General features: G+C 32.2%; 1 protein-coding gene across 1 annotated transcript; it reads left to right on the top strand.

The window, feature by feature from the left end:
• Positions 1-986: 986 nt before the first annotated feature.
• Positions 987-12,073, top strand: LOC107493284 (uncharacterized). The gene is made up of 14 exons (XM_021125759.2): positions 987-1,051; positions 9,204-9,448; positions 9,590-9,732; positions 9,855-9,906; positions 9,948-10,121; positions 10,202-10,301; positions 10,395-10,511; positions 10,695-10,830; positions 10,952-10,955; positions 10,997-11,066; positions 11,217-11,331; positions 11,406-11,603; positions 11,709-11,789; positions 11,909-12,073. The coding sequence occupies exons 1-14, from the start codon at positions 987-989 to the stop codon at positions 12,071-12,073; spliced, it is 1,665 nt and encodes a 554-aa protein (XP_020981418.2).
• Positions 12,074-14,635: the final 2,562 nt, after the last annotated feature.

Here is a 14,635-nt window from a genome sequence, read left to right as displayed (position 1 = left end):
CCTCCTTCCCCAAACCTAAACCTAATTGCTTCAGGAAACAAAAGCAAAGAAGGAAAGAAAGAAAACAAAGGGGAGATGGGAGCAGGGGAAGGAGAGAAGAGAGGGAGCTGCAATCCACAGAGGAAGAAGGAGCGAGACCACCGCTGCAGCTGCGCCACTGCCACCACATCCTGCTGCCTGCGCCACCACCGTCGAGCTCAACCACCACCGCGCCATTCGTCACCATCGCGAGGAAGTTCAGAACCGAGGGAGAGAGCCGCGAGGAGGAGTGGATCGTGCCACCCAGTCGTCGTCGTCGTCCTCGTCGCGCTGCCGTCAGCCATGGGTAAAGCAGAAGAGAGTGTGAGAGAGAGAGACCGACGGGAGAGCGTGTGCGTGGGAAGGGAGAAGCCAGTTCTGTCATTGTCGCCGCAGAGAAAGCCCACTGCCACTGCACCTCGCCACCACCGCCACACCGTCACCGCAGATTGTGCCACGGTTGGGGTTCGTCTCCGCCGTCAATTGGGTCACCAGGAGAAGCAGAACAAAACAGAGAGAAACGTGAAGGAGGATGACGAGGCCACCATCGCTGCTATTGCCGTTGCTAGGCTCGTTAGATGCCACCGTGACCACCACTAAACTCTACGCTGCCGTTAGTCACTAATAGAGGTATCTTTGCCACCTCTATTTTGTCCTTCGCTTCCTTAAACTTGTTCTACTTCCACTTTTACTCTACTATTATCCTATTTTCTGCTAAAATTAGGTTGAATATTGACACTAGTGTTGCCGCGGGACTGTTGAAGCTACTGCTAGTTATGATTATGTTATCTTGGTACTGCTCTGATATTTCCCTTAGGTTTGGTCCATTTGTATGTTCTATTTTGTCACTGCTATAGTTTTCATGTTCTGATTTTAATTCAATTCTAGTCCTTACTTTGTCTTAAATTCCTAGGGTTGTAATTGCTTTTAATTCCTATCTAATTTGAATCTTCTATTTTGCTGCAACCATGGCCACTGTTGTGAAGACTAACATTGTCGCTATTTTGGTTGCTGCCACTGCCGTTCCAGTTGCGTGAGAGTCGCAACTGCTGCCATAAATTAAAAGGAGAGGGAATTATCACGATAAATTTATGCGAACTCGACTAATCGAGGTAGGAAATTATTTTAAAGTTAAAATGTTTTGGAGTTGAATACCTGATGAGTTTAGTAAATTAATGCAAATGAATTAATGTTGTGATTGAAATGAGTTTTCTACTGTGATTGAAGTTGTGGCTGAATTGAGTATTGATTTATCATTCTTTGAAATTTTGGCAAAATGATGGGATATATTGATTTTAAACTTTTGATTAAAATTTGTTCTTATTGATTTTGAATGATGAATTCGGAAATGTTAATTTGAAAAGTTGGTTTTGACTGAGTTGAGGTTAAAAAAAGGGGACCCGTGATGAGTGGCAATTCTAATTTTTAAGGGAGATGCTGTCAAAATTTTTCTAAGAATTTGAAGAAGTTTTGGTTGTGATTTTGAAAATGATTTTGATTTAAGTAACTTTAAAAAAATAAGTATATTTTGAATGCTTTTAAAGATTATTAAAGATAATCGGATTCTTATGATTTTATTAATCTTATAGTTTTAAACTCACTTGATTTTTAATAATGAGAGGAGATTTGATTAATTAACTAAAGACTTAAAAATAATAAATTAAGTATAAATTCAAGGGATCGGGAATAGGAAAGTGAGTTTAAGGTTTTTGATGAAATTGAACATAAGTGTTAAGAGGAAGAAGGTTATTTTAAGGAATAAGATGAAAACTGTGTGGTATTAATTTGGAAGTAAGTTTAGTGAGTTATTTGGAGATTATATTTAAAATTGAGATGTGATTTAGTGACAATTGGTTTTGGTTGAGGTCTGATGATGATTTCAAGGTTGAGGGAGGATAATGATTAAGTATGATTGAGGTATGGTGATAATTCTGGTTAATTATAGTGTTGTGAGGTGATGATTGTGATTGATGACAATGGTTATGTTATTGATGACAAGATTTGTGATGAATGAGACATAATTAAGAATGATGCAGATGTTGATGAATTATGATTGAACTATTCATATGGCTTATTTAGTTAAATTATCTGAGATACGAGTTTTTCTGGGTAAAGAGCCGTGGCTTGCCACCACGTGTTTCAGTTTGAGACTCGATACTCTGTTGACCCTGCGACGTAAGGGTGACCGAGCACTTATAAATTCCCGAGAATGGCACCCCCATTGAGCGATTTGATATATATATATATGAGAAAAAGCTATGCATAGACTCATGAGAATGTGCGTCGGGGGACAGTCCAATGGTTTAGCAAACCGGACTTGTCGGGTTGGCTTGATAACCAACAGATGAAACTCATCAGCCATAAGACAGGCATACATCATATGCATTTGTATGTTTTGATTGAGTGTGCATTGTTTTGGTTTGCTTAACTGCTTAGCCACATTTATCTGCTATTTGTTTTACTTGTTGTACCTGAATCCTACCTGTGATTTCTTTGTTTGTCTTGTATGTGTATGTTTATCTGAGAGACCTTTTTGGGTGGAGGTGTGATGAGGGTGATTTCTGGTATGAGGTAATGAAGGTTGGGGTAGAACGAACTAGGTGTTGTCTTATTATTTTAACTTATGTACTAGTTAGATAGGAAAGAGCAAAGTAAGTTGACGGATAGAAAGTCTTTAGGCACGACTTTGATCTTTTTTTCATTTCTTTAAACTATTCATCTTACTGATTTGTAAACTAAAGGAATTCCTTTACGACTTGTCAAGTTAAGTTTTTATACAAAGTTTTTTCCAAAAGGTAATTTCATGGATAAATTGCTTTTATAACTAAATTAATTATATTTGCAAGTATTTCTTTGTTTTGATGGTATTTCCTTTCCTACTGAGAACGTGCGAGGACGATATTCTCACTCTCCTACAGATCTTTTCTTTTTCAGGTTATGGGCAACGAAGTTCGGAATAAGAGGGATAAGATTCTGATTATGTAATGCTTGTGAAATTAATAATATGTATATATATGTATTCTTTGTGAGTATTATAATTTGTAATGTATGGATGTAAGCTTTGAAAAAAAAAATGGTTTAAGTTTTAAATAGGCTTCTATTCTAGTATTAAATGTGTTTAGGGTCGTCGTAATATCCAAGCTATCAGAGTGGCACAGCCGGAAGCGTGACGTTCTGACAATGAAGATGTTACAGAATAGATGTGCCATATTTTTCATTGTCTGTTTAAGTTTCTGTGTTGGTTGTAAATTTGGTTGGTTTATTGGCTTTTTGTTCTTTTTAGATTAATATTAAATTCTTTTATTTTTAACTTTATATTTTATCTTTTTTCCTTGGTGGTTGTTTGATCTTCCACGTTTTGTATGTATCTTAATTTGAAAGGGCTTATTATCTGTAGTTTTTGGTGTTACAGTAAACATCAAGTTTATGTCTTTTTTTATCTCTAGATTTTTTTACAGTCGGAGTTTTTGTCTTGATTCTTATTTGGGTATCTGTTTCTTTGTGTGTGTTATTAAGGGATTGGTGGATTGAGACTTTGAACAGTAATGGGATAAGAAAAAGCAGATGAAGGTCAATGTTATTAGCTTGTCACTGTTCATCATGTATAGTGTTATTATGCTAATGTATATATTTTGGTGTTTTTGTTTTTGGTTGTGATTGAGCTGTCTCATGGACGAAGAGATCTACTGCACCACCTACAACCTTGCTCATCTTCTCAGATAATTCCCCTTTTGGCTGTCCTACTTTCTCTCATGTCTCTGTCATTTGCTATGGTCCAATTCGTCGCGGTGGTAGTGCTGTCTCCAATAGTGAAGGTGATGTGTTTCCCATGTGTTCTTTGATTTTGTTTAAAATAAATATTAATTTTTTTTTGTAACTGTGATATGTTAGGAAAAAAATGCAAATCTTTTATTTGTGAAAAGATAAATTGAAACCTTCTTTTCCGTGATTCTCTATGTATTTGTGAGTGTTCTTTGTGTGTTTTATAGTATTTATTTTTTAATTGAGATACCTGTATATATTTTATTCGGCTAGGTGATACTAATACTGATAATAGTATTAGTAAACCATTGGAAGTTTCATGTGATTATGTTGTTTTGGCATAAGTTTATTGGGATTTTAGATAGAAATTATGTTTTTTTAGGTAGATTATTGATATTTACAGTTGTTTGTTACTGAAATTGTGTTTTGCTTAAGTAGCTTATTAAGCAACTTCATCTCCAATGGGTCCTTGAAATCTCTATTGGTGGCTAATTATTGGCTGGAGCTGGACACTGATTAGTTGGTTCAACCAGGTGATCTGAAGAATTTTTGCTCCACTCTGAGTTAGCTGCTAGCTTCGGAGAAAAATTCCTTCTAGCACCAAGTTAAGTTAAATAATTTTTTTTATACCTATTTTAAGAAAAATTGTTCAAACTTTGATACAATGAAAGAATTTTGTGTTATTCTTGCTCACTATTCAAACATATTGTGTCTTGATGATTGTTGGAGTTTCCACATTTTGTTTGTATTTTAATTTCAATTGATTTTCTTATTCATGGGTTCTAGTGTTACTATTAGTATGAAGTTCATGCCTTTTTCGATTTTTGGATTTTTTCCAATTGTGGTTTTTATCTTGCTTTTCTTGTGAGTAGTTGTTTTTTTTCTAGACTATTTTGGGTGGTTGAAAAAAAATTGACTTTGCATCATCTTGGTTGAATTTTACTTTAAATTTTCTACGATGTAATTGTGCTAATTTTAAATATGCTCTTCTTTTAAGTGATTATGTGAAGAACTGAGCTTTCTTTTAGTGCTAATTTTAGATATGCTCTCAATTTTAGTGTTATATAATTTCGAAGGTTCATGTTATTTTTTCTTTCATAGTCAGTATGATTAATTGTATGTTGATTTTAATTTTTTTTCTAATGGTTTGAGTTGTTGCTTCGTATTATTAATAGTGTAATTTTTTGTCTCTTGTAGTTAGTGGGTCTAATTTTACTCTTTGGTCTAATACATGATTGAAAAGTTTATTCAGACACTACAACATCAGAGGATTTTTCTTGTCTCTTTGTGTATTTTGTATATTTTTTATTGTCTTCTTTTTAATATGCTTATGTGATTATAGTTTACTACTTTATGAGATTTAATTTGTTTATAATGTGTTCCAATTTTTCAACAAAATGGTTTTTCCAAAATATAGCAGTTTACTTATTTTATTTTGTCTTTTACGTATTTATTTATTTTTTATAGGTCTCTCACCTTAGTTATCATGATTGATATGATTGAGAAAGATATTTGATATTCCCAATAGGATCTCATTTTTTTTGTTTTCTAACTCCTATATATATAAAATTACATTTTAAATAAGTGTAGAATCTATTTCTTAGGTCTAGTTTAGTGTGGTATTTCCTATGCAATAATTCTATATACCTATATTGACTTATGTACTTTTGTTATATGGATTTGGTAGAAGTTAATAGTCTATGTATTAGAAGTCTATTATAAGGTAAAAGAATTCAGTTTGATGTTGGTGGGTTGTAGGGTAATTTATGACTTTATAATAGTATTAGATTTGTTGAATCATCTCTTTTTCCATAAAATAGTACTAAATGGTGACTTAATGTGTTTTTCTGTGAATATGAATTTAATTTAATTTTTATATTCTCTTTTAATTTATTCTACTCATTGTTTTTACACATTGTTTATTTTTGAGGAATATGAGTCAAAAGAAAATGTAACAAGAGAAAATGGGTGGAAAATAAAAATTTTTGTTGTTTGGTTTAGGAGAGAAAATAAAAAAAGGAAAAATGAGTTGTAGTCCATGTAACTCTTTTCTCTTCATTCATTCATGAAATGAAAATAGATGAAAAATGTGCCAATAATATCAAAATGAGAACTTTGTCCTTTATTTAATAGAAATATTAAAATTTTTAAATTTATTCTCTTTGAAATTTTAAAATACATCTCTCTTGTTATTTAATTTTAAAAAATACTTTTTTAGATAAAATATTAGTTAAAAAGTGGGATAATTTATTTATTTTATTTTTTTCACCCTACATCATGGATGATGTGTTAACTGCTTTTTATAAGTCTTTGTTGTTTGTTGTGATGATTGATGTGATTGAAAGGGATAGTTGATATTTTCAAGTGAGCAAGTCTATAGTGCTGACTGCTATAATCATCATGTCATGCAGACAGTACGTGGTGCGGTTGAAATGTGATGCGTGCATGTGTGTACTTGCCAAAGAGACTGTATTTGTACTTTATAGGATGACTATTACGGAAGGTTGCATAGTTCCATTTGCTGTTTGTGCCATATTTATTAAATAGGATTATTAAAGTCTTTATATTAAAGATTAGGTTGGATAGGACACAATTATTGTGTCATTGGGTCATGACTTTTGGATTGGACTAGTTGAACTTTTGATAAATTAAGTTAGATAGGATACAATTCTTTGTACTCATTTAAAAATAATATATTAATAACCCATATTAATATTTTTTTAATCGTATAGAGTATAAATTAAATATAATATTTTTTCTACAATTAAAGAGGTTAAATTATCAAAATTTTTTAAATTATTAAATCATTGAGAAAATTTTTTTCAAACTTGTGAAAATTAAAAATATTATTAAATATTTTAAATTATGATAAATATATCCAACCATTAGATATTATATTATTATCAAAAAGGATTTTAATGATCAATATGAAATGTCCTTTTATGCAAAAATATATTAAAAACGAAATATTTTATTTATAAAAATTGATTAAAGAATTGTACATTAAATAAATAACATAAAAATACAATAAATAAGAATGATTTATACAAGGAATTTAATATCTTTAATGTCTTTCTTTTAATACAATGATGTATTTAATTAATATACTTTTTTTAGTAATAACACTACAAATGGAGTGTAGTGTAATTTGAAAAATTTTTTAACTTATGTGATTCAAACACTACATTAATAATCTTACATTCTTAGTGCTAATTTAACAGTCTTACAAACACATTTTAGATGCTCTATATTGAATTGGCAATATAAAAATACTCCGTTTGTAAGAATGGCATTCCAACTTTATTGTTCTATGCCTATCAAACTGAAGCAATTTTTTTTCTTTGTCAACAAACAGAAAAAAAAATACCATTTTAACAATGGAGTTTCCTTTTTTTTTTCCTCTTAATCAACATCAGCCTTTTTTTATTAGGCCTAATTAATTAGCATTATGTGAAAACTACTTAGTGCACCACTGCACCTAACACCAAATCCTAAATTCCTGATTCTTGTGGCCCAATTCTCCTTCATTACAGACCAACCTAAACATACGTAATTAATTAGTATCTAAAGACGGAATAGTTGGCCCTTCACAATGCGATGATAAACAACGTGAAACAGGCACATTTTTCACACACACGGCAATTTTATAGTGCAACACCTAGTTACAGCATCACATGCTGATTTTCACAATCAGTACCATAGAATTTTCATTTTCACGTATATTTTAATTTTTATATATTTATTATTACTAGGTGCTATATGTGTCAACTCAATTTTTTGGTGTAGGAAGTTGGGACAGTTTGTGACTTTTTCTTTTTTGGGCTATTTTAAATTCTAGCTATAGATTGCATCTATCAAATCACTTAGGCAATGAACTATAATTTACTTAATATATTAATATTAATATCTATTAATTTATAAAAGACAACTAGTGCATGTCTATTTGCTTGACAAGTGTATAGCTGGAGTTGTTGACACATGGCAAAATAAAAAGGAAAGTAACAAGTTACAACTACTCATATTAGGGGTGGCAGTGGGGCGGGTAGGGGCGGGTTTTTGCTTTACATATTCATATATAAATTAAAACAAACACTTAAAATTCATAAATAAATTAAAATACAAACATAAAATTCATACAATATCATTAGCTCAAATAACTTGAATTTAAAAAAGAAATTAGTGTTAGATCACTACAAATTTAACAACATAATAAAGAAATTATAATATTAGATATAAAGTAGTCTTCAATCCTTATTCTTGATCACTTTCCACATCATCATCATTAAAAATTTACAAATCAAGATTTAAACCTGAAAATCAAAAGTGATAACAATTAAACAAAATTAAAGATACTCAGTAGAATTAAACAAAATAAAAATACAAACAAACAAAAATAATTCAAGTAATATATAATGACAATAAGCAACATATTAGTCTTCTTCACAAAGTTAAAACAAATAATAACACAGTACACTACTGTAAAAGACTAAACAAAGCATATAAATTATAGTATAAGAGAATATAGTATAAGACTTTAAATTATTAGAATAAATAATTGTCAAGACTCATTTGTCAATAATAATTTATAGGCATGATTAGGGAGTGATTTAAGATTATTATTCATAAGCACATGACTCAGATAAACAGAACAATAATAATTCATAAGCACATGATTTGTCAATAATAATTCGGACCTTTTCTTTCTTTGATGCATATCATTCTAGAATGAAAATATGATTGTATAAGAGATAATGAATTTCTGCCAAGATATAATAAGCACAAGATAAATGTCAAATAAGCACATGATTTGTTGAAATAAGTTTTTCCTTTGATTCTCAATCAGTGAAATCATGTTGCCTTAAGAAAGGCTCTGTATTCCACTTGGATTATCATTTCCCCCACTGTCACCTTGGCCATGTCTTTCTACAAGTTACTTTTTTCTAAACTATAGTTTTGATTAGAAGCCAAATTGGAATACTATCCCATTGACCTTTTAAATTATAAACTGATTTGAATACTATATGTTAATTGACCACATTGGTTTGTTTTTCTTATTTGATAAGTTAGCTTTTCTATTTTCGGTGCTAACAGTTATTAATAAAGAAAAAGTGAAAAGGTTTTTCGTCCCTGGGGGTAGAGACATTCCTCTCTCCCTCTGTGTTCTGCACCCATTGCATATAAGATTATGAATGTTGCAAATTTCTCTTAACATGAATTAGATAAATAGAACAAAGGGTACCCATCAAATCATCAATATCAAATAGTGGAAAATTAACTCACAGTTACAAAGTTCTAGTTACAGATCTATTGTTCTAGTTCCAGAATTTAGTTGCAGATCATAATAGGGGAGAGAGAGAGAAAAAGAAACTTACAGATCCAGTGATTCGCAGGACACAGGGGCGATGACGAACTCACAATGACAGCGATGGCGACAGATTGACAGCGACGGGCTCACGGCAAAAAATAGAGGAGGCCGGCAAAGTTCTGCTCTCAGACAGAAGACGGCGGCTAAGCTCTGCACGGACAAAGGACGGCAGCGAAGCCTCTCGGACGGAGGACGGAGAAGAAGTCCTTCTCTCAGACGGAGAACGACGGCAATCGGCGGGTTTGGAGAAGAAGAAGTTAGATGCTCTATTGCTCTCAACCTCAGTTGCAGCTTCTCACACTCGTCAGTAAAAACATGATAAATGGTTGTAGTGTGTTTGTTTAAAAAGTTTTCCCGCCATTAAAAGATTTTTATTCTCCTACAAACATTTTCCTTCATAAGCCTTGAATCCTTTATCCTGTGCAACCTGAAACATCATGACAGAAAATTTTGATTTTGTTACTGATGTGAATGCCAGGAAACTATATTGGAATTTCAAAGTTTATATTGTTAGGATATGGAAAGTTCCAAGTAAAGATAATGAGAAGGAGATTGGTTCAATTGAAATGATTCTTCAAGATTGTAAGGTAACAACAAATCTAAAAATTGTTTATCTAGACAACATATTTGTTACCGGTTTAATATATCATGTTTCAAGAATGTTTTGCCTCATATTGATGCCGATTTATTTTTGCATTATTTAAAATAGGGTGGCAGGATTTACGCCACTATTCTGAGGGTGCTACCCAAGAAATGGAGTGGTAACATCATATTGAGATGTACATAATGACAAACTTCATAGTATTTGACAATAAGAGCATCTCAAAGAATGGTGTTAGTAGGATGGTACTAACATTCTCTCATAGAACAATGGTTAATCATGTGGATAACCCAAGCTTTTCTCTAGAAGCATTTAGGTTGAGATCTTTTAGTGATCTTCTAACAGAAGATAGATTGGAACATTCTGAGATGTTTGGTGAGTGTATTTTTGTTTGGTGTTATTTCCATGATGAGTGTATCTGTGTATTTGAGTTCTAACATATTTTTGTTTTATAGATCTGATTGGTAAGGTGGTCGGTAAGAAAGACCCGCGAAACTTGATCACTAGCAAGGGTTTAATGACTAAGCGTATGGTCGTTATTTTGGAAGATCTTGGGTATGTATTGTGCGACCATGAATGTATTGATTTGATATCGATTTTCTCATAACATAACCAACAGACTTCTTTCATTTGCTATTTTATTCTCAGGAATAACAAAATGAGTTGCACATTGTTTGGTCAGTTGGTGGACCACATTCTTCCACATCTTGATGATGGGAGAGTTGAGCCACTTATTGTGGTCCTTAAATATTTTAAAGCAACAAGGTGGAATGGTAAAACTTCGGTTTAGAGCAATTTTGATATCTCCAAAGTTCACATAAATCCAACACTGAAAGAAATTGATAGTTTTAGATGCAGGTTAGTGTAATTTATAAAATTAATGTATCACCTTTTAAGGTTGGATGAACTGAACCTTCATATGTGTGGGAGTTAATTTGTTATATGTAGATTGCTCAGTGGCGGTCCATCGAGCTCAGCTAGGATTAGCCATGTGTCCTCTCCGGCTGCGTGGTCTGTAAATGATGAGTTTAACCGTGGATCTATTAGTGTGAAGACTATCGAGGATGCACTAAAATCTGTTAAGGTGTTATGTTTTAGTTATTTTGATGGAAAATTTTCAAAGACAATTGAAATCATTTATGTTAGTGTGAAAAGTAACCACGACACTATCTAAATATTATTTTACTGTTTTAAAATCATTACAGGAAGGTCCATATGGATTCCTGGGGAAATTGTTTCAATAAATACAGGAAAAAACGATTGGTTTTATAAAGCATGTAGGAGGTGTCCCAAGAAGGTTGAAACCCCCATTGGTGATCGGTATGAATATGGAAGTGTGGCCACACATATGGAGCAGCCACAATAAGGTTGTGAACAATACATAAGTCAATATACTATTTCTATCGAAATAGTGTACGTATAACTGCAATATAATATTAACCAATTTTCCCATGTCTCATCATATGTTAGGTACAAGGTTGAAGTAATGGTTTATGATGGATCAGGTAGCATCAACCTACCTTTGTGGGATAGAGAGACAACTCAGTTATGTGGGAAGCAGGCAGACAAAATCGTTCTCGAGGATGTAAGTGTGATTGTTTAATGTAATATTAAAGTAAATGTTTAGAACTAATTATGGCTAGGTGTGAGGTTTTGTAGGCAGTTGGAGATGACGATTATCCACCATTTCTTAATAACATGATGGATAAGAAGGTGTTTTTAAAGATTAATGTTAAATCTGCCAATATAAAGCAATATGATCTAGTTTACACCGTGATAAAAGTTTGTGATGATGAGGATATTAGCCTCAAGCACCTCCCAACAAATATATCCTCTAATCAATCTGCTCATGTCCATGTATGTGTGTAGTCTCATGTTATAGTTATAGAATAGATTTTCATACAATGTTGTTTGACAATTGAGTATAATATCTAATTTTCATTAGGGTTTTAATTCCCATAGGAGGCTGACTGCAGCAACTCAATCGACGTGTCAAGTAATGTTGTGGCTATCATCAGCGATAATGATCCTGAACTTACTTTGGTGAGTAGTTAGGATACTACATAGATGTGTTTTTTTTTGTTTTGTTAAAGATTAAGTGCATACAGTTTAGGTGGTGATGTAAGCTAATTGTTTTTGTTTTTATGGTTGCTTATGTAAAGGATTTTATGGAAGAATGTATCTCAAGCGTCAAGTTCAAAACACCAGCTAAGAGAGCTGTCGGCGGTTCAAAACATGGATTAATCAATGTTAACAACTTAGAGGATGAAGGGAAGTTGTCCACTAATAAGTTTAAGTGCAAGGGTGCAAAGAAGTTGAGGTCCTAGCTTAGTGATGGGGATAACTAAATTGTTTTACTTATGTTTTATGCTACTTAGATATGTTTTTTGATCTCCTTATTTGGTTGTGATAAGGAGAAGATATTTGAGACCAAATCAAATATAAAGATTAGATATGAGAATAGTACCCTATGATATATATGGTTGTAATATTCTAGATTTATATTTTGTAAGTTAATGATATTTTATGAGAATATTTTGATGTAAAGTTTCAAATTGTTATGGCAAAAAATTATTTACGGTGATCAAAATAATTTAGAAGATCAACTAAATGAATAATATGGAACATACTTATTGAAGCTATCAAATACTATAATGGAAATAGGTCTTTTAAATGCAATTTTGCATATAATAAATAGCTGACCAAAGCGTTCTTTTTGTAACTACGATCTATATCTGGTTAGATTAGGAAGTAAATATTATAGAGGAGTGAAATTTATTGGTTGTAGTATTAGAAAACAAAATGAATCCAATTTTACCACTTCATATTCACAACGTCTGTCTAGAAGGCAATAAGTAAGATGACTTAATTCAAGACTTAAATACTACAATTTACATTACATATCAAGACAAGACCTATTTGTGCTTCATTGGTTTAGAGACAATTGAAGTTGATGGACGAACATGACAGATTTTATTTTAATAGGAGGACTCAAAACAAGTGCTTATATATATGCTACAACTCACAAACAATAAAGTGTGTCAAAATCCACACTTCAATTGTGAAGGTTAGTTATCTTCAGGTAGAGAACACTAAAACGGTCAACAATGCAAGATAGAAATGTTTATTAATGTAAGTCTAAACCAATAATTTCATAGTCATTCATAAAATAGTTTAGATATGCACAAAAGACAACGTATGGTTAGTTGGCATGTTTTAGTCTAAGTTGGTATCCATGTGAGACAACGTAGGCATCTAAAGTAGTACACATAAGAACCTGAAGATTTAAGTGATGCCAGAACTATGAGCAATGGAAAATCTATGAATAGTATCCTGGATTTGAGAAAAAAATAAAAAATATGAGCAGGGAGAAAGATATGAGCTAAGATCAAATATTTTATCAATTAAATTATCGTGCAAGCATGGAAACACCTATTTGGTAAAAAAAATATACATGCTCATGTAAGTTTGACGTAACTTCCATATGGGCTACCCCCAATTGCTAAGGTTTAAGTTTGTTAAAAATATTTTAAATTGTTAAGGCTTAAACATTTCAATAATTGGATTAACTTAATACAAAACTGTAATGAGACGTTGTATGAGGTCCATACGTTTAATTATTAAGGCCAACCACGAAATATTATTCTACTTCAGTATTAGATGCAATAATTGGAATGCTATGAGCAAAGATAAAGTCTTTATATCAATCAAGTAATTTTCAAAGATTCCAGGTATTAAATCTTGAATTAAGCAAGGGTCAAAGTGGGTTGATTTTGCTGTTCAAACTTCAATGTATATTAATAAGCAGTCCAATGAAGTGATTGCATATAAGGATTACGACAAATTAGTATTCTTTTGTGGACTATCACCATATTAGAATAAAACAATGATATAAAATGGTCTAACGTGTCTGTGTGTATTGGGTGTCTATTCAAAAATAAGCTATAGACATAGATCATGAACACTTATACCGATTAAGTTGAAAGCTTTATATAATCATGTCATCTCATGAAAAACTTTATGTATATACATAGGTTGTTCATTTGTTTGTGTTTTCGGTTTCAATAGAATGACTCCTACCATAAGATGGCTAAAAGCTTCCAATCTCATAATCAAGAAAGAGAAATTAATAAAGCTACACATCCATATTAAACAACATGGGTTTCTGAAAATTTAAGTCATGGCAGGTTTGTGAACAATGAAAAAGCATTGAAAGGTATCATCTAAGTATGCAAGGGAAAAAGATATGAACAATGGAAAGCTATGAATAGAAAGAAATTTTTAGAAATTAAAAAAGCTGTACATCTATATTAAACAACATTGGCCTCTGAAAATTTAAGTCATGGCAGGTTTATGAGCAATGAGAAAGCATTGAAAGGTATCATATAAGTAAGCAAGGGCAAAAGCTATGAGCAATGGGAAAGCTATGAACATAAAAAATTCTTAGAAATTAATAAAGCTGCTGGTGGACGAAATTGTGATTACTATCTTTTGAGCTTTAGCATATATTTACTCTTATGGCACTGTTTATTTTCACAACTCCGTTCAACTAACCAGCAAGTGTACTGGGTCGTCCAAGTAATAAACCTTACGTGAGTAAGGGTCGAATCCACAGAGATTGTTGGTATGAAGCAAGCTATGGTCACCTTGCAAATCTCAGTTAGGTAGATTAAATTGGTTTATGATTTTTTAGAATAATTAATAATAAAAAGGAATGATAAAAGGGATAGAACACTTATGCAGATTCATTGGTGGGAATTTCAGATAAGCGGATGGAGATGCTGTAGAGCCCAGGGACGCCTGCTTTCCTACTGCTTCTACTCAATCCTTCTTACTTCCTTCCATGGCAAGCTTTGTATAGGGGTTCACCATCAACTGTGGCTACTTTC

The sequence above is a fragment of the Arachis duranensis genome, chromosome 6, assembly GCF_000817695.3.
Source record: "Arachis duranensis cultivar V14167 chromosome 6, aradu.V14167.gnm2.J7QH, whole genome shotgun sequence".
Lineage (NCBI taxonomy): Eukaryota > Viridiplantae > Streptophyta > Magnoliopsida > Fabales > Fabaceae > Arachis > Arachis duranensis.
This window is presented reverse-complemented; position numbering and strand designations above follow the sequence as displayed.